Source organism: Rhynchophorus ferrugineus, unplaced genomic scaffold (genome assembly GCF_030347505.1).
Source record: "Rhynchophorus ferrugineus isolate W39M unplaced genomic scaffold, kcgeb_rfMv2 rfM1, whole genome shotgun sequence".
Lineage (NCBI taxonomy): Eukaryota > Metazoa > Arthropoda > Insecta > Coleoptera > Curculionidae > Rhynchophorus > Rhynchophorus ferrugineus.
The window spans coordinates 20,063,030-20,084,264 of record NW_027472580.1 but is presented as its reverse complement, the minus strand read 5'-3'; the positions used below and the strand labels follow the sequence as shown (position 1 = coordinate 20,084,264).

The window sequence follows — 21,235 nt, the reverse complement described above, 5'->3', positions numbered from 1 at the left end:
CGCCTTAATGCAAAATTAACGTGGACAGATTTGGACCTATTAAGTTGAATTTTCCAATCTTTCGCCCATTTGTAGATTTTGTTGACTGCCACTTGCACTTTTTCTATTACCCTGGGCAGAGATATATGTTTTGCCATAATAACTGTGTCGTCAGCAAAGGTTCCAAGAAGTGTTTCTTTTGTTGTAGGAATGTCAGCAGTGTAGAGCAGATACAGGAGAGGTCCTAAGACGCAGCCTTGTGGAACACCAGCCCAGATATTTTTAAATGTCGAGAACGCCATTTCGTGCGATACTCTAAATTTTCTTCCGAATAAATATGACTCTAGCAATTAACAATAGTTACGCGGTAACAATTTGCTCATCTTACAGATTAATCCCAAATGTCGAACCCGATAAAAAGCTTGTGAGACATCCAGGAATATTGCAGGGCAGTATTTCTTCAAATGCTCTTTCAGTAGCCGCAGTTACTCTGTGCACTTCATCGATTGTTGATTTTGATATCAATGACAAAGAATAGTGTATATAAGTATATATAAGTGTTGAACTTAAAAAAAGATGAAACGAAGTTCAAACTCTCAAAGAATTAGAATTTAAGATTGTTAAGCAATTGACGAGCAATAATAATTGACTGAAAATATAATGCAATATCGGAAATTAATTGTTTGTTAAATAAAAAGAGGTATTTTGTATGGTGTATTGTGACTAAAGATGAAAAGTGGATAAGCAGTGGAAAGTGGAGTGACCAGTTGATGAAGTTGTTGAACATTGAATTAAAGTGCTACTATAGATATCTACTAGTTGACAATTATGGGAAATAATTTGAATAATATGGGTCAATGTCAAGTGTAACAGCAGTGTTCTCAACAATTAAATGATACGAGAAATAATAACCCAATAGGAGACGCACCCTATATCATTATAAACTGTTTTAAGATAAGTTATCTGCGGCTAGAAATTAACATATTATGTATTTATGTTTATTCGTTGAGTATTGGAAGTAATACAATAACATTGCGTGATTTTTTCAAATCAAAACATTACAAATATTTGGTAAGTAAAAACAATTGAAATGTTTAAGATAAGTCAAGATAAATTTAAGTATTTTGAAATGTACGCTGTTTATTATTAAAAATAAATTGCGTTTAATAAAAAGTTATTGTCTTTCGAAACAATAATAGCTTGTTCAGCGGTCTATATAATATATTTCATTGACTTGCATAAAGAAACTGTTACAAAATGTGTGAGTAAATTCACATTTTTAAAAAAATAAAGTATATTAAATCATTTAGATTTTTTATTAGTGCCAATTTGTTATAATTCTTCAATATTTTCGTAAAATGCTATTAAATTGCAATCAATTCGGCGCTTATAGGCCAACCAATTAACACCAATGTCAGTTTATCGAATTAATGTATTTCAAAAGTTATTATTAAGGTAGGTGCGAATGTGTTCTATTGGTGGGGGACTAGGTGGTCCGACTTAAACTTGAACTATGATATTATTTGTGATGTAGTTCGACTAGCAAAAAGTGTTTAGTTCGATTTTTTCATGTTTGGATTTTTTTCCTTAAAATGACCGTGTTTATTAATGACGTGTTTACGAAAGTAGTTCGGCTAATTTGTTCTTTGTTTTACCATGGTGGGTCTCTTACTGTTTAAATTATTTACTTCCTTAGATATTTGTTGTTTTCTTATGTTAAGATTAAAAAAGTTAATCTATAATTATTTATATACACATTATCTTGTTGAATTAAATCTATATATACAAAATGCTACAAACAGAAAACAGAATAACATGTTCTTTATAATTCTTTATATATATATATATATATATATATATATATATATACACACACATATATATATTTATATATATATATATATATATATATATATATATATGTATATATATATTAACAACAATTATTAAATTAAGTAACATTAGTTTATTTATGTCTTATTGATAGTATATACTAATGATAATATTTAAAAATTAATTAATTAAATTAGGTTTTAACAATTTTTTTATGAGAATAAGGCAGAATGAAATACAACTGATTCACTACTCTGTTGAATCTATTTCACTACTATCCAGATGTGTTTAGATTTTACAATAAATATACTATAGCTGAAGAATGAGCGTTACTGATAATGTAAATATACTGTATTAAGTGTAATACGTAGATTATTTTGATTATCGAATCTACAATGTTAATATTAATAGTATTCGGTCTGTTGTGTATGTTAGCAATCCAAAGTATCAATCATTTTCTATAAATAATGCATAACATAGGCCATTAAATTGCAAATACACAGGCAACTTTTATATTATATTGATTCTACAGTCTTCTCTTCTACTGTCCAGTTGTTATATGAAAAAAAAATGTATTTAATTTGTATACAATTATAACTTAATGAGGCGGTCGAAACAACTGAATTTCTTCGAATTAGCGTGATAGTGTTAGTGATTAGTGGAGTAATGTGCAACAGTGATCGTATCAATGGATTGGGTAAGATATATCAATAATGGACGATTAAAACTACGGGATTAAAAACTACGCTAATTCAAGTTGTTATTAAAACATTTATTAATCTTGTATGGTTTATTTAACTGTAACTAACAGGTGAATTGAAAAATCCCCGACCTGACACATAGATGGCGCTACTATAATTAAATCAATATGTTTTTTAGTTTTTCCTAAACCTCAAAAGATGCGTGTATTTGACAGCTGTTGGATCATTAGTTTGTAAATTATAGCATTTTGAGTGAAGCAACTTTTGTTATTGTGAAAAAATTGATATAAAGGAATATCGCATGTTTATAAAATATTGCTTTTTGAAGGGAAAAAATACAGTTGAAGCAAAAACTTGGCTTACTACCGAGTTCCCGGACACTGCCCCAGGAAAATCAATCATCAGGGATTGGTATGCTAAGTTTAGGCGTGGTGAAATGAGCACCGAAGACGGTGAATGCAGTGGACGCCCAAAGGAGGTTGTTACCGACGAAAACATTAAAAAATCCACAAAATGATTTTGAATGGCCGTAAATTGAAATAACAGACACTCTAAAGATATCAATTGAACGTGTACATTATGTCATTCGCGAACATTTGGGTATGAGAAAGCTCTGTGCAAAGTGGGTGCCGCTTTTGACTAAAAACAACGACGAGTGGATGATTTGGAGCAGTATTTGAAGATGATTAAGCATAATAAACCCGAGTTGATATGTGACAATTGATAAAGCATGGCTCCATCATTTCACTCCGAAGTCCAATCGACAGTCATCTGAGTAGACTGCAAACGATGAACCCTCTCCAACGCGTGGGAAAACGCAACAGTTTACGACTAATTAAGATTAAGAATTGGGGATATTCACACACAAGCAACATAAATAAATTATTAGCAAATTTATTCCATTACTATTTTTTGTTAAAATATGTTTATATTTGTAAATAATATAAAGTAGATAATTTTGATATAGTATTTATAACAAATACATTTTTTATAAAACTATATAACTATACCCAAATATTGATCGACAGCAGGTTCTTGGGTTGTATTTATATCCTTATTATATTTACAATGAACCCTGCTTGACACCACCTATGAGGTATGGTCCTAGGCGCATTTTTTTCCATTTTGTGGTTTTCCTTGAAGGGCTAATCTACTTTTGTAAGTTTTGATTAATGGTCTTGACTGATATTTACTTCTAAAAGTGAGGAAAACAATGATGTAATATATTGCTCTTTTAGTAAAATATATCTATCTTTCCACGTTTGATTGTTGGAAAGTATTGCTATGTTTCCACGTTTCGTTTTCCTTTTGAATCACTTTTATGTTGTAATCTCTGAAGCATCACCTCTATGTTCTTAAATATATCGACTTGATATTCTTGATCGATTGCTTTCAAAACTTTATATATTTTGTCTATTCCCTAATGTACTACGTACTAATTGTCCTTATTTGTTTCTTTCGCTATTCCTTGAATATATTTTTCTTGTAATATTCTTTAGTTTCTTCCTTACCTTACGATATAACCACTGTATTGTCTCCTAGAACACTTGCTACGTTATCTACAAACTAATTAGTGCTGATTCTCTATTCGTGCATACGTAATAAATGCACATGCTAATACACTAAATAGAATAGTATTTTACAACTATTCTCACAAATTTTCCTGACTTATTTTCATATTGTCTACTTGTATTTTTTTTATTAAATAATAACTAATAATATTACCTCAACAAACTTTTATAAACCTAAAAGATACTTCCTAACCACTACTTTCGTAAACAACAACGCGTAGCTGTAAAATGTGTCAAGCTAGTTTAAAATAAATGAGCAGGGCACACGCCTTTCGCTTTTTACTGTCGTCTTCATTCAACAAGTCGTATCTTCTTACCTTTATATTTAAAACAGTTTTTAAAGTAAATAACTAGCTATTGTTTTCCAAAACCCTTTCACATTTTATAAGTAACGAAATTGGTTACGTAGTGACTACACAAATCTATAATCAGTATTGAATAAATTAAGCGAGGAATTTGATCACAAAGGTCAATTTACTCGCCCTACTCATACTGATGTATGACGTACGATTTCATGTTATTTTCGTGAACCCCATGATTTTACGTATACAGAAAACTTGATTCCATTCAACTAGCATTGCTTCCAAGGTCGACTCAGTCTATATCCTATGTAAATAATCATTTCGCCAATTTATCTAAGGTGGTTATTTTATTTTTATATGAAATAAATGCGCTTGAAGTTTAAAAATTAAATTATGCCCCAATATTTTATTATACAATGTCATATTGATCAAGGTGGTCAACGTCATTTATGTTAAAATTTTAATAACTAACTATTCAATTTTAATAACCAACACTCTCGATATAATTTATTTTATTTGTGTTTTTCCTATTTGGAGTATAACTTCTACTGTAATTATTTTCTGTTTAATTATTTCTAAGCTGTTTCAGCATTTTATTCGACGCTATATGGCGATACTTGATTCGCCATTTAATTTTAGTTTTATTAATAGATTATTGACTGAATTATAGAAATTTTATGGAAACAAAAAATTTTTGTTTGAGGTATCTGATTAAACAGTGTTCTTTCGTATTTTATTTGAAAATTTGAGTTTAATATAGTTGTGTACACATAGACTGCTACGTTAACTAATAATGACACAACAATTTAAAATGCAACTATTAAAATAACTGACATGACTGAAAATAATTTAGGATATTGTGAATCCTTTGTGTATTTTTAATTATTTTAAATTAGTCAAAGTAGATCTGTGCATGTATAGAAACAACGTTAAGTCTCTCGAAAAGGAAAGAACTAGTATTGAAATATAAGAAAATATTATGGTTAATCGGAAGAAAGTCGCCATTATAAGTATATAATAAATTACTAGCATACAAAAAATTATTAAAATCTATATGAACCTACGGAATTTATAAGTGTTTTTGTAGAAAGAAACAAGTTTTACATAACAAAGTCGTAAGAAGCATAGTTTATCTAATACTATAAGACTGATTACTTACACCAAGGCCTTCAGATAACGTGTACCACTCAGGAAAACCAGAGAATCGCAAGGAAGCATGAGGAGAGACTATATTCTCATGTTAATATTGTTATATTGCAAGTCTTGATTAGCATCAGAATAGGACACAGACTCAAAAGGATCAAACTCTTTGATTTAGTGTAGTGTAATGTAGTAAGGGCTATCTAATAGAAAGCACAGCAATGTTAACACATAAACCTTATTAGGCCACAGACTAAGTTAAGACCGATTAGTCCTCCAAAATAAATGCCTAAATATAAGTTATTGTAAAGACCAATTATGGGTTAGTCGGTCACGAATAGTAACATTATAATTATTATTGTAAAGTAATAAATAATTATAAATGTTTTTGAAGAATAAACTACGACTTTGAAGTTATAGCTTCAATCAAAAAAGGCATCAGTTTTTGTTAAACTCAAAGGGAATTATGTCCAAAAACAACAATGTTTCAAAGATGTGCGATGGGTTGATCATTTGAAAAGCTCACTAAAAGGGTTGGTCAAGTTCTTTTGGTAGCTATGTTATCATTGTTAATGAATTCTTGTCCAACAACTTAAGATATATAAACGAACAACCTATACTCACCTAATATAATTCCCGCATCTTCCTAATTCCAATATTCAAATAACTAGATTGAAGAACCTGATTTTAGTCGAGGGAAAAGATAAAAGATGTTCATCAAACTAAGCTAGTCATATTACTACCATTACATTAGGAATAACAGAAAAGAAAAACATTTCGTTAGACTCCTGAGTATTTTTCCTGAGACCAAAACTCGTAGAATAGTGAAATAACAATACACATACGGTACAACACATTACTTGAACACTTTTTGTTCCTCCGATGTAGCCCTTTGTGAGTGTAGCCCCTCGTTTTTGACTTTGTCTCTTTATTTCTGCATGTCTGTTTTTAGTCTAAGGGGACTTTTTTTTTCTTTCTTTACAATACTTTGTACTTTGCTCAGTACCGGATCAGAGATGATTGCTGGACCGCAAAAAGAACATTCTGGGTGTTCATCTAAAAATATTTAAAATTAAAGTGACAGTTTGAGTAATTGAATTTATTGAGAACTTACCAAAAAAATAAATATATAGTCTAATAGTCCGGTCAATATAGCCATAAAAATAGTGATCTAATTTCCAAAATTCCGACAGTTCTGAATTTTGATAGAGACCTTGCCCGCTGAAAAGTTATTTATGGGCAAAGGTCAAAGATTTATTTTTTTTTTGGATTTTTTACTCTTTAATGTTTAGTTCTTGTGTCCTTCGGTGCAGTGTTATTAAGCCTATTAATGATTAAGTTATTTTGATATCATTGTCTTTCTTCCAAGTCCCCTTTGTTACTACTTCTTTAAATAGTTCTTGCTAAAATTAGATTTAATTACTGCATTCTCCCTAACGCATTTGTCATATCTCTAAGATAGTTAGTATTTAGTATCTTACACATTCTAATCAAATACTCATATATATTCTGAACAATTACTCTTATATGTTTATGTATACAAATCTAATATAGTCTACAATAAGATTTTTTATAGTTATCCTATATTTACCTACAGTCATCACAGTATTATCATCCTACAGTTTTACTATATACCATCTTTTAGTTGTTTCCGCTCTCATGCAGACAGCGTTGAACTTTCTTTTTAATTAGAATGAAATGAGAAGGAAAAATACTGTTTTGGCTTCGGATACTGTTAGTCTCCTTTTCTTTAAATCATCCTTTGTGAACTTAATTAATGTATGTTAGGAGATGCCCGCTGAATCTACCGTACAAAATGTTGATTTCGCTACAAAAGTTTGTTTGTTTGTATATCTATCTTCATCTTTCATTCGATAGATACGTTAATAATAGATACTTTAATAAGATACGTTCTAGTATCGTATTTCGAAGACATAATTCAAAGTTACCAATTTCAAATTATAACAGTGTCCAAGTGTCGGAGCCATACAGACATAGGAATGGCAAAATAAGCGCTCGAAAGAATCGAAACCTCAATATGTGTCTCTTTGCAACATATACTATCCATCTGGTAATCGTCGTTCTAGTAAATTTCATTTCTTAGTTAAAATATGCATTATAAATATCTATAATGAAAAGATATTTGATTGGTTCTTAAATTGATTTTACTACGCATATGGGTTACGTGATTCCATGGTATAAACTCTAACGTCACATTTTATTGATAAATAAACTTGAAATAAAATAAATTCTTAATTTAATTTCTTGAAACAAATTTATAAAATAAAATTCAATAAAAACATAAAAAGTATACTACTAAGTATGAGTTCTCCGTTCTTGTTTATATTTTTATATTGTAAACAAATTCTACATAATATCGTGTTATAATTCTAATAACTTTCTTAATAAAAAAAGATGTCATGTATTTATCATACATATTCTTATTGTAATAACCGCGATATTTAATCGTGAAATCCATTACATATTATACAACGAAAATGATTAAAATATATGATATATATTATAAAAATATATGTAAAATTACTATGATATTATTCACATGGCAGAATGTAGGAATAAAATGTAGGAAAAAAGCACCTACACGTAATAAAATAACAACCACAATTGAACAGCTACACATAATAAAATAAAACAATCCTCACAAAGCTGAAGTGTGCTTTTCTTCTAGATGCCTTATCTCATCTTGATCTACAGTGTTAGTTATAGCAGATTATAAACAAAGAAATCACGTACCTTATTTTCCATTAATATAATTGATGAAGCATGTATATTTTTTACTCCATGATTTCTAATAGATCCAAAATAATAATCCAAACTGTCTTGATTAAGTAGCCTTACAGTAGCAACAACAAATACGTTTGGATACTTAATCGATATTTATTTCTTTAAATAAATTAATCTCTTAAAATAAGTATATTTTTAAAATGCTATGCAATTTAACACTATTGAAATGTTGATTTACGTTGCGATACTAATCTTCTCATGGTGCACTCATTTTACCTTCATATTGCTCCATATGTACACATTTTGGGTTTATACTTTGGCCAATATATTTACAACTATTGGCAACTTGTTTGTAATTAGATGCATAATAGGTATTTTCTAAAAAACAGTATGTGTTTATATATACAAAAGCCCTATGTATATACTGTATACATACCTGATAAGAACAATGCTGAGTTACGCACCACACAAGCTCAATTCAGATAATTTGAGATTCTTTACATGACCTATCTATTTTTTTGATTAAGAGTCGGGCATTTCTTGAAAGGAATCCGATATCTCCTTATTTCGTTTTTTGTACATCGGGTTACACTTTTTAGAACGTATATACATTATAAATGAACTAATTTTTATTAAAATTTAATTACGAAAACGTATACAAACGCTAAACGCACTGTTTTCTACTTCTTCAGCAACTTACGCCCAAAATAAGAAACAAACGCATCATAGAAATAAAATGAACCAATAAAACGCCTTCGCAGCTCTTAGCATAGCTATTGAAACAAGTAGTGATTGTACAAAAATATAAAGAAGTGACATCTAAATAATGGACGTTGCTAAGTATATCTCCAAAATTGTCTATAAAATTAAATCTCTATTTTCTCTGCGGTTATAAAAAAGGAAATGTCACACGTGGTGGTCTTTTAACCTTTAAATTACTGTCCTAATAACATATCTGTTGAACTAAATATTGAAAAAAAGATATCTTTTCACTTTTTATGTATAATTAAATGTTATAATTTTTAGGATCAATATGATTCGTTATTTTGAATGTGCATTTGTTATATGAGCAGTACAACCAATAAGTAATTTATAATTTATAAAAATTCAAATTTATATGCGAATGAAATACTCTTCTTATTCTTTAATGGTAAAGGTGAAAATCAGAAGAATTATTGAAGTGAGCGGAGAACGATCTGATTGTTAACTTTTGAAAGCACTCAAATTAAGAGGAGATTTAGAATTAAACATGGCAAAGTAGAAAATAAAGGATGTCTCTGTCATATTGAATAAAAATTGAAAATTTAAAATACTGAAACAAACTCACATTAACCTAACCCCTCACTACAGCATTCTCAAGATTGTGTACCATATTACTTCCAATTTACTTTTTTGCTGTTAGAGCTAGAAAGAATAATGTTTGTTTTAAAAAGTTATAATGTATCATTTATTTTATAATATATATTGTTTTAGCATTAATTAATACATATAGTAAGATAAATATATTATCACATTATCTAATCTAATCATTTTATTTAATTTACTTTAAGAAACTGTAAAGTAAAGAAGAGGCAACTGGTTGAAAGGCAACACAAATTTCCACTGATGGTAAAATAAGTAAAACTCATCCCGAAGGTTTTTTTAAATATCTCACTCACGTCATGTAAATTGATGACGTTACAACGACGCAATGTTACCTCATCAACTCCGAGTTGATCTATACATATCAATCTTTCACGCTCAACAATACGACTTTCTACAGTTATCTTAAATTAGTTGTTTCCAGTCTCATCGCCCTTTTTTGGTAAATGTCAGCATTTAATCATTATCTCACATACAGAAAATTTCATTCAATCACTGTCATTTTCGAAATATCTAGTCAAGTGAATAACTAAGCTGCTAATTTCCAATATATCTAACACTTACTCAGCCTGTATGATCGAGTTTATCAAAACTGAAGGTGTTATTGTTGACAACACAACTTTTCACATATCTAGATAGTTCTTGCTTGTACGTCCTTCTAGACCAGCATGTTTATTATAATAATTATCTGCCACTCCCGATATCAATTCGATTGAATTGAATATGCAGTAATAGGGAGGAACATGTAATAATCCGTAGCCATATCTGATCTACAATAATCCTTTTTCAGGCATATTTCTAAAGAAGTAAATTACATAAAACGCAATTAAACATTTCATTTATATTTACCTAGTAACACATTGAAATATTTCACTCTTTAACATGGTATTTTTAACAACTCAGTTTATGTATTCCAAGTGATTCCTTAATTGCAGCCTTTCTCGATGCTTTTGTTGGGATCTTCTCCACCAGTGTACTATGGTATAATATATTATCTATAAAAATAACTAACGATTCCTCCAAGTTATTTAAGAACTGTTTAACAAACCACAGAAAAAATATGTTATGGTTCATTTCTCCATGGGAGTCATTCTTGGATTTGGAGGGAAAAACACTAACTCTGCGCCAGGAGTAAAACCATTCCAGTTTCCAGCATGAGGACCAATATATCTGCAATTAATAATTGTTATTTCAATGTTTACTTTTTCCATCAACTTTTGTTGTCTTTATACTATTTTTATTATCATCCTGCCATGAGTGACCATTGTGTATATTGGTCCCATTCTGAAATATCCATGTCACATCTAATTACACAAATTTAACTAATAAATCCTTCATTGTATTATTATATCTTTGAAAAGCATGTCTGAAAGCCTCATTTGACCTCTTCGTGGGTTATCTTTTAACTATTTAAATTCTATGTTACCTAACTGTATACTAATATTCAATGTAACAGCAACATGCTAAAAATATTGATAATGACAATTCGTTCAAAGATATCTTAACTAAGTTTAAATATTAGTTACATCTATAATGCATTTAACTTATTTCCTTAACATTGAATCCATTCCTTAATCCCAACAGAGTACAGATACAGAGACTGTCGCAGCAGTACGGACTGTAATATCTAAACTGTCCTTTCCATCATCACAGCATTTACTGCTTACTAACAAAATCTTTCTATTTGTCCTCACCTGCTATTTGCCAATTTTCATGCTTATCACGCTTAATTGGCCATTTTCATGATTATTTTATCCTTTTCAATTCTCGCGCTCTTTTCTGACCTCTCCTTGTTTTGTTGATATTTACTCTTCTTCATTCTTGAGAGTTCGTCATCCAGCCCTATAATCATGATAAACCAAAGAGTTAGCTAGTAATTAGCATTTCAGAAATTTCCTGGTGACGATCCAACAACGGATGAATTACGAATAGCAATAGAATCATTAAATTGAGACGGCCATTAAACTATTAGACTAAAACGATTAATGGTGTGACAGTTCAAGTCTTCGCATCAAAGCCGGAGAGGAAACACTATTTCGGTGTCTTTACGTTTGTATTTATTTTAAAAATATCGGAAAATTAGTTTTGAAAATTATATAAGGGCGACATCAAAAAACACGCCAACAAAATCTTACACTGCCTGTTTATTGTATTAGAGACAGAAAGTGTGCGATTGTCGTTTTCCTTGATTTCGGTAAATTCGGAAGCTGAACGTGTTCACTCCAACATTGTTTAACATCTCAGGTAATTTGTGACATTTTTATTAGCTGTATTTGAGTAAGAACTGATTTATTCACGTTATTATGTTAAACTTTTTAAAAAAGAGAATTAGCATTCAATATGATGCTACAAGTTTCTTAATCCCAAATCTCAATCACAAAATATTGAGGATTTAGAATTTAGAAGAGATTTAGATTTAGATTTTATGGGCGCATGTGAAACAGTATATTACTTTGATCATTTGCGGCTAGGTAGCTTGAAGTTTAAATTTGTCAAATTCAGCTTTCAGAAAACTATTATACAAGATAATGAATCGTAGAGTACGTGTGTTTATCCTTGATGGATGGATAATCAAGAAGTTACTGGATATTTTGGACTTTTTTGCAAGCTTTTGTTGAAAGCGTTTCTTTCGAATTGGACGCATTTTTCAACAGGGCTAACAAAGCAAACTTAAAAACTTATAAACTTGGTAAATAATCTTATATTGTTAACTGTGTTTTTATGGTTCTTTTTTAATTAAAATGATTTAACTAAATCTGAAGACATCCCAAGTGTTGCGTCCCAGGATGTAGTAGTGTCAGAAATGACTTTTAGCAATAAACAATGAAAAACTGATGACAATCTTTTGTGAGGTCTCAAATAAGAGCAAAAGGGTTACATCTTACACAGGCAGACTACAAACCGAAATGTGGAAGAGCATTGCTTAACAGGGATGCAGCTTTCAGTTGTTATTTAAATTGTAAGTCTTTTATAATGTTAACTATATGTAACTGATTTGAAAGTAACTTATCTGTATTTTAGCTGTGGCGTAGAAAAAGGAAGGCATTGATGCGATATTGATATGATGCCTCTACTAGCAAGAATGAATTATTATTATTATCATTATTATTATTATTATCATTATTATTATTATTATTATTATTATTATTATTATTATTATTATTATTATTATTATTATTATTATTATTATTATCTTTTAAATTTCCTGCTACTCATATTGTTACTTACATAATGTTATGCATATATGCACTTATGCGGTAATACATTGAAGATTCCCTTCTATTGTCTCTATATATTGTGCTACAATCTTAGGTTTGATAAATCTTATTTACAAAAAATATCTGCTAAAGGTGAAGAAAACAATCTACCAAACGCTTCAGCAAATAGAAAATATATAAGAAGATGAAATATAAGAACAAAAGTTATATGTGCCGGCTTGGTGCCGCAGTGGTAAAGGCGCCACGACGATCCACCTACAGTTGCGATAGTTGTGGGTTCGAATCCTGCTGGGGGCATGGTCGTAAATTTATATTCGTAATTGCTTAATATTTGTGATTCTCTTAGGCAAGCTGGGTAAGACCGGATTCTTCCGGGGATCGGAATTCTCACACATATATATATATATATATATATATATATATATATATATATATATATATATATATATATATATATATATATATGATAAAATGATAAAAACTAACGGGATTATTTATGGTTTATTCGAGTGATTGACAATTTACAGTTGACAACATAGCTGCTCGAGGGAGCCCGTAGAAATATAGACCGTCTAAATCTGTGTCGGGGATTTTATAGGTCCAGCTCCATCGTTGGGTCCTCGATTGAGGGCGAGACTTGGGTGATTTCTCTTTTGTTCTGTTGGCAATTCCATAATTCTGTAAAATCCTATTGTCTCCTGGAGATTACCATACTATGTACAAAGACCAATTCAGATTGTTGTTATCGCTAATTGTTCTGACACATGATGGATGCTCACATATATATAAGAAAAATGTAGGTTAACACAGATTTTTATTTAGGATTTGGAAATATTTTTGTCATTAATTATATATAATTAAAATAGTGCCTTTTGAATATTTCGTTGCTTAATAGAAGGAGCTTAATAGAGCTTAATACTTATTCTAATTTAAACTAAATACTTTATTCTAATTGTTTGAATTTATCATATCTATAGCCAAGTATTAATATTAGTACTAAATAAAAAAATGTAACAATTAAATATATTTTCATAAGTTTTTCCAAATAAGAACCTGTAAATTCTAAAGTTTACTTTTATTGCGCTGAAAAGTTCAGTTGATTGTATCGATTGTGCCATTATTCTTGCTGGATTGATTCTAAACATAACTTATAAAACTATACCCAGCCTTAATAAAGATTAAGAGTAATTCTGTAGAATGAATTTTACTATGTGGGCGTAAATAAAAAAAAAATAAATTATTTTTAAAGGATATTGTTTATTTTAGTTACAAAAAATATATATATATAGACACACAATAAAACAAACACCATATACAAATACGTACTTACAAATAACAACAAATCGATTAAACTAAAATTAAACAGGAAAACGTCGATTGAGGAAATAGTCGGGCGACAGTTCTGAAATAGATAAAGAAGAACCTGAGCAATGAATTTGCGAGAATAACAATAGGATATAAAGAACGTTAAATCAGTCTTATAATTATTAATTGAATTATCGACTAGGTTGATTAACAACGGTGATGATACTGATAATTAAGACAGTTGCAACCATAAAACGTTATGTTACGATTATGTGTTATAATAATTAAGTAAATAAATAGCGGAGAATATTCAGAATAAATTGATAACTAAATAGAGAAATGAATAGATAACTGAATAGATAAATGAATAGATTAATAAATAGTTAAATGAATAGAATTAAAACAAAAGGAAAACTGGAATACTCTATGAAAAACCCATCGTTTTAAAGAATTTGGGTTGTGCAGCATAAAACACTGTATAATCGGCACGATTGAAAAAACGTAGTTACTCTGACGGTCGCGGCTGCATAAACGAACTTCCATAGATCTTGAAAAGCCCTTGGGCATGTTAAGTTATCACATTCGGCAACTTCAGTTCGAGGAGGGGGCTAAACATGTTGCCAATTATTGCAATTGGTTTTGGTGCTCGTGACACCTCGCTCTTTAAGTCTCTTTACGGGTATCTCAATTTTCCCAGAAACATAAAACACACCAATAAAATATCAAATTACCCTTAAAATATTGTCGATGTTTTACCGTTAACGTAAACTGTCTAACGGTCGATTCTTGGATTTCCAACTGCTCGAACCACAAGTGTTTCTTTTTTGTTCGTTTTGAATTTAAAAAAATATATTAAAAAATAATTCGCTTGTACAATTCTAAAATTCGTCGAATTTTATCAGACCCAATATTTTGTCATTTTTTAAAAATAAAATTGTTTGTTGGTTCAATTTTGATGGAATTTGTATGTTCGTGATAAGCTTTGGTACAAATATTGTATAAATGATAAAGCCTCTAAATGCTCTTTCGTTGTCAACTAATCACGTGAGATAACGACTATATAAGAGCTGCTATCATAATGGGATTCTTCATTTTCACGTTGTTAGGATATTTTAGTAAAAATTCTGGTGTAAACTTGCAGTTCTAAATCAGTTTTAATATTCTAAGCTCTCGATAAGGTAAGTACTATATATGGTACAAAGCCATAACAAGATTTTAATTTTTGCTATTTATTTACAATTCGAAAACATTTTTTAAAATGTATTGTTTTTTTTTCAAACAGCCTTAATTTGACGATAACTTTTTTAAACATATATTCACACTAAATTTCAAGTTAACGGGTTCAGTAGAATTTCAGTTTCGAGAAAAGCGCGTTTCAATTTTTAAAAATTTCTATTCTAAATTTCTATTCAATTCTTTCTATATCTTAAATATATTTAATAATTTGGAACATTTTTAACAATCTTCCTTAACATAAGCTTGGTTGATGTTGTTCTTAGAATTATCGCTTTAGTTACTCTTTTGATATACTATTTTAATTTTATGATCCGTATATTTATTTTTTCCAAAAATGAAATTCTGGTATTGTAGGTTGGTAGTTTCTTTTCATTTCTATGAATATATTAGTTTTCTTTCATATTTCGTCTTATCCGGTCCATTTGCTTATATTACTGATTAATTACTAAATAACATTAGCTTAATTACTTATTAAATAACACTAACAAATATAGTTAATTTAATTTTGTCTCTTGTGGGAATTTAAAGTCTCAGGGTTCAAAGTTGGTCTCTTATTAAGGGTTCTACGTATTATACTGATAAGCATTGTTTTAATTTGACTTTTGTCTCTACATTTATCTACATTATTATAAGACTACGTCAGTTACATCAGTAATCAAGCTTGGTAACGCCGGATACCTCCTGGCACGGTTTCTAAGTTAAGTATTCGCTGGTTAGTAGGTTTAACATCGAGGACTGTGGTTTCAGCCCATTTTAAGGAGTAGGTCTAGTCCTGATAAACCCTAGTTGTTAAAAGAAGACTCTGAAACACATTAAAATATAAATTAATAAAGTAAGTTAATTTAATTATTCAAGTGGTTTTAGTTCAATGTGAATGTAGAATAATGGATTCGTACAACATATTTGATGATTATATAGGTTATACAGGTTGGATAGCTTGTGATAATTGTGATAATTTTGCGCAAGCGGACATAAAAAAATAACATATTTATATATATATATATATATATATATATATATATATATATATATATATATATATAATATACTTAGTATATAAAATAGCTTTATTTTTTTATTATTCCAAAGATCACTTTTATAGATTAGCTAAATATTTGATCATTTACAATTTATGATTTAATTAATTTGATAAAGAGAGCAGGCTTGAATCTTCGGTTGAAAATTCTTCCTCTACATGCCCAACGGGTTCTTGTAATAATTCAATTTTATTGTTTTACCAATTTGAAGGAAATTCAAAAACATTTGTTGCAATTTGCAAAACTGACTTTGAATATTTTCGTCATCGATTTCCAAACACAAACTTGCTTTAGATCCACTGAGAATGTATATTCATTTATCTACATTAAGCAAATTGAGATACTTTCTTTTTAAATTCCAATTAGGAATATGATCTTTGTCATGTAATACTACTCCACATTTGGATTAACCATCCCGTCTGAAATGCAAAAAATATACCTTCCTCTACTTGTATCGGAGCCCATAAGAGTTACTTTAACTTTGGAAAAGAATGTACGCCATTTTAACCATCACACAACGAAACAACAGTGTTTTCTATTTTACATTTAAGCATCGCAAATTCTAGAAATAGAAATAGAAATAATATCTCGTTCAAATAATGCGTAAAAATAGAACCAAAAAAAAACAATTTAACCATCCTATAAAGTTTAAAATCAATTTCTGATGGTACCAAAGCTTTTACATTGTCACAAGGCCAACTAACTTCTTACTCCTTTAACTTCGTTCTTTAACTTCTTCTTCTTTTAACCTTTTAAGTCTTATTTTAGTAAAACTCACTCATCATTATCAAAATGGGTTACTGAAAATTGAAAAACAAAATGAATACTATGTTCTCATTTTGTTGTTCCTTTAATGAATGGATTGAATTTATTCATAAACTTTTGATTACATACTTTTGAAAGATAATTAATACTAATATGGCGTCGATTTTTGGCGTCTGTTCTATGTTTACTCTTTGTATTTTACTGTTGGTGCTTTTTTATAACAGTTGTCCTTGAACATTAGTTTTATAAGATCATTTAAGAAATTTACTTATTGTTTTGTTATGTCTGTAACTTACATGAATCATATTCGATTACTAATGATGGATTAACTGCTTTGGTATCAATGAACTTTTCGTGTAACCGAATGTCAATAAATTAAATGCATATGTGCTGCCTTGTATAATTATGAATAATTAATAAATGATGTCGATTGTTATTATTGATCATGTTATTTTTGTGGGTAAAACGAATAATAAATATTATTGCGAACATTTCTGAGAAATCATAAATTACATAAATTATCGAGAGGAACAGGCTTTGCAATATATAAAAAAAACAAATCAATGTTTATAAATAATTAAGTTAAAACAAAAAACGACATTATGTTGATGAAATAATTTAATTTCCTTATAATATAAATACTGACTAAACATGTTTTCTCTGTTTCTTTTTTAAGTTGATGTCAACAGCTTCGACATGGACATGAGCAAAGTTTTTAAGTCCAGTTTAGGAATAAAATATCCATCAATGAGGGATCATGTATTACATTCTGGTGAGTCAAAGTGTGTTTAGTTTCTTGATATATTGAAGGTATTGCATTTGAAACATCTACTAATTTTGTCATCATCATCATTAATAACCAGCTACTAGTGTTCCCTAACAGGTAAATTGAAAAGTCCCCGGTCGGACACATAGATGGTGCTACTAGAATTAAATCTATGTGTTTTTACTTAGCACTAACCCTTAATAGATGCGTATATAAATTTAACAGCTGTCGGACCATTAGTTTGTGAATTATAGCATTTTGAGTAAAACAACTTTTGTTATTGTGAAAAAAATGGATAAAAAGAATTTCGCGTGTTGATAAAATATTGCTTTTTGAAGGGGAAAAATACAGTTGAAGCAAATAATTGGCTTGATGCTGAGTTTCCGGACACTGCCTCAGGAAAATCGACCATCAATGATTGGTATGCTAGGTTTAGACGTGGTGAAATGAGCACCCAAGACGGTGAACGCAGTGGACGCCCAAAACAGTTTGTTACCGACGAAAATATTTTAAAAATCCACCAAATGATTTTCTATGAAATTGAATTGAAATTGAATAAAATAGCAGACACTCTAAAGATATCAACTGAACGTGTACATCAGATCATTCACGAATACTTGGGTATGAGAAAGCTCTGTGCAAAGTGGGTGCCACTCAAGCTCACTTTTGACCAAAAACAACGACGAGTTGATGATTCGGAGCAGTGTATGAAGATGATCAAGCGTAATAAACCGAGTTTTTGGGTCAATATGTGACAATGGATGAAACATGTCTCCATCATTTCACTCCAAAGTCCAATCGACAGTCATCTGAGTGGACTGCACATGATGAACTCCAAATGCTCCAAACCGTGGGAAAACGCAGCAGTCTGCTGGCGAGGTTATAGCCTCTGTATTTTGGGATGCGCTTGAAATAAACGACTATTGCATAACGTTATTGCACCATTTGAAGGACGAAATCACAGAAAAGCGGCCGCAATTGAAGAAAAAGAAAGTGCTGCTTCACCAAGACAATGCACCGTGTCAAAATCCATGAATTGGGCTTCAAATTGCTTCCTCACCTACCGTATTCTCCAGATCTGAGACGAAATTTTCGTCGAATGAAGAGGTGATCCACAAAACTGAGGCCGATTTTGAAGTTTTACAATGGTTGGCCGAGGACTTTTCAATTGACCTTTTATTCCATTGTAATTTGTACTGTATTACTTAGATCCAATTGCCTACAACTTTTCTTACTAGTGATTGTGAGTATTTACTTGCGTTGTGGAATGAAATTCATTAACTTTTTTGAATTTCATCGATAGCCTTATCTGCGGATATATATATATATATATATATATATATATATATATATATATATATATATATATATATATATATATACTTGGGAACTTGGGAAACATAGAAAAATTTTGCTTTAAGGAAGTTTACTGGAAAATACTAAATAATACCCTTTTGGATTGACTCTAACACATTACACAGCGGTATATGTCACTATGTCACCAAAGTAAAGTAATGTGGATTACTATAATTTATTTAGCTTTATTATTTTATTAATATTTTTTTCTATTATCCAGGTAAGATTATATTTCTCTATTATTATTATTTGATGAAATCAAAATCACGAAACTATACTTGCCTTGTAGAAACAGAAGCAGATTCGTCTTATTTTCAAAGTCCTTTAATCCTATGATTAGGGCCGGATTATATTTAGCCGTATTTGGTGTGCTCGTCAAGCTGTGATGGCCTAAGCAAGTGCTATCTGCTCATGGTCTATGAATATACCTTTCGGTAAAGTGTGTACAATGTAGTTATTTTAATTATCTGTGGTCTTAAGCTATTTACAATAGTTCTTGATCCGAACTTTCCACTCATGATTCCGGCAAAATTGAAATAGTCAAACATATATAAAAGAGATTGTTAAAGGAAACCCTTTATTAATAATATTTTCACGCACTTTCCATATAAAATGTAGCCTTCATCTTTGCCTTAGAGTACATGTTTGATAAATTATACATTATATGTCTATAGTCGATATACGCCAACAAGAAATACCAAATTTCCTGTACAAAAAATGGCAACGTTGTTTTCTATACAAACGTTTTTCTAAACACATTTTTCATAACTCACACACACACACACACACACACACACACACACATATATATATATATATATATATATATATATATATATATATATATATATATATATATAATATTATAATCACAATAAATATTATATATATAATCTTTATTGTGATTATAATATAATAATAATAATATACATGTATATTTTAGAAAAAGCAAAGAGTGTAGGTCTATAATAGTTTTTGAATGGTCTTGACATTATATGATATTCATATTTGACACTGAAAAACATGTTTTGGTAAGAATTCTTAGCTAGAAATATAATTAGTAGTTTTAGTCGCTGTATATCGCAAAATTCTGTTCATTTTATGGAAATAACTTTGAAATATTTTAAATATATTACTATTTACGATGTTATTATATATTGTTTTAAATTATTCTTTTAGGATTCCTCGTCCAATCTGTCCAATGGACAATAAGTATTTGATGCAATTTATAGTATATTACTACTACAATATTTATATTACTACTATTTCTTATAGTAGATTTTTTAGTTAATTACTAGCAAATTACTGTCAAGCCTATAGATTAATTTTAAGGGATCTACAACAGATGGGCTTACTGTGTAATAAATCGCCTCGGGTACATTTGAAACCAACTTCATGTTGAAGTCTCACTGATATCGAAGTGAGAACAACTCTTTTTTCAGTGCATTTAAAATGTCTGAATTTGTACCTAGTAAAGAGCATTTGCGAGACTTGCGAAAGCGACTGAAAGTCATCGAATTTTGTGTGAATCTTATGGCAAGGATGCTCCGTCAATTTCAATAAGTGAATACTGGGTTCGGTATTTTAAAAGTGGTAATATTGACACCGAAGTCTAAGAGTGTTTCGAACAGCCATGAAAAATTGAGGACTAGAATTCAAATGCAAAACCAAATAATCCGTTGCTCCAAGCTAGTGTTCCATATTTGGTAAGATAAGCTTGGTGTGGTATACTATAAGCTGCTAAAATCTAATGAAACCATTAATGGGGTTGCTATCGACTAAAACAATGCATTTGAGCTGACATTTGCTCCAAAAATGGCCGTCATACGAGCAAAGGTACAAAATGTTATTCTTCAGTAGTGCAACCCTTGATTACTTATTGAAAGCCGGTGAAAACCTTACCTGGAAATATTAAAATA

At 29.8% G+C, this 21,235-nt stretch overlaps 1 protein-coding gene and 1 long non-coding RNA gene across 7 annotated transcripts in view; one reads left to right on the top strand and one right to left on the bottom strand.

Moving 5' to 3' along the window:
• The first annotated feature begins 949 nt into the window (after positions 1–949).
• The window catches only part of LOC143205595 (cytochrome b5-related protein), a 28,690-nt gene continuing 8,404 nt past the window's right edge, over positions 950–21,235 (top strand). The window contains exons 1-3 of one of the 6 annotated variants that reach the window (XM_076418737.1): positions 1,498–1,770; positions 1,936–2,509; positions 17,871–17,966. In XM_076418737.1, the coding sequence (XP_076274852.1) occupies positions 2,479–2,509; positions 17,871–17,966 (127 nt within the window). In that variant the 5' untranslated portion in view covers positions 1,498–1,770; positions 1,936–2,478. Of the gene's footprint in view, positions 1,051–1,490; positions 1,771–1,935; positions 2,510–15,172; positions 15,335–16,112; positions 16,225–17,870; positions 17,967–21,235 lie in introns of those variants that run through there. The other 5 variants (XM_076418745.1, XM_076418733.1, XM_076418740.1 and 2 more) reach the window with 5 other exon arrangements.
• On the bottom strand, positions 6,458–8,847 carry LOC143205807 (uncharacterized). Its single transcript, XR_013007929.1, has 3 exons — positions 8,708–8,847; positions 8,548–8,649; positions 6,458–6,582 (listed from the first exon to the last, which is right to left on the bottom strand). It is a non-coding gene; the product is annotated as an uncharacterized LOC143205807 (long non-coding RNA).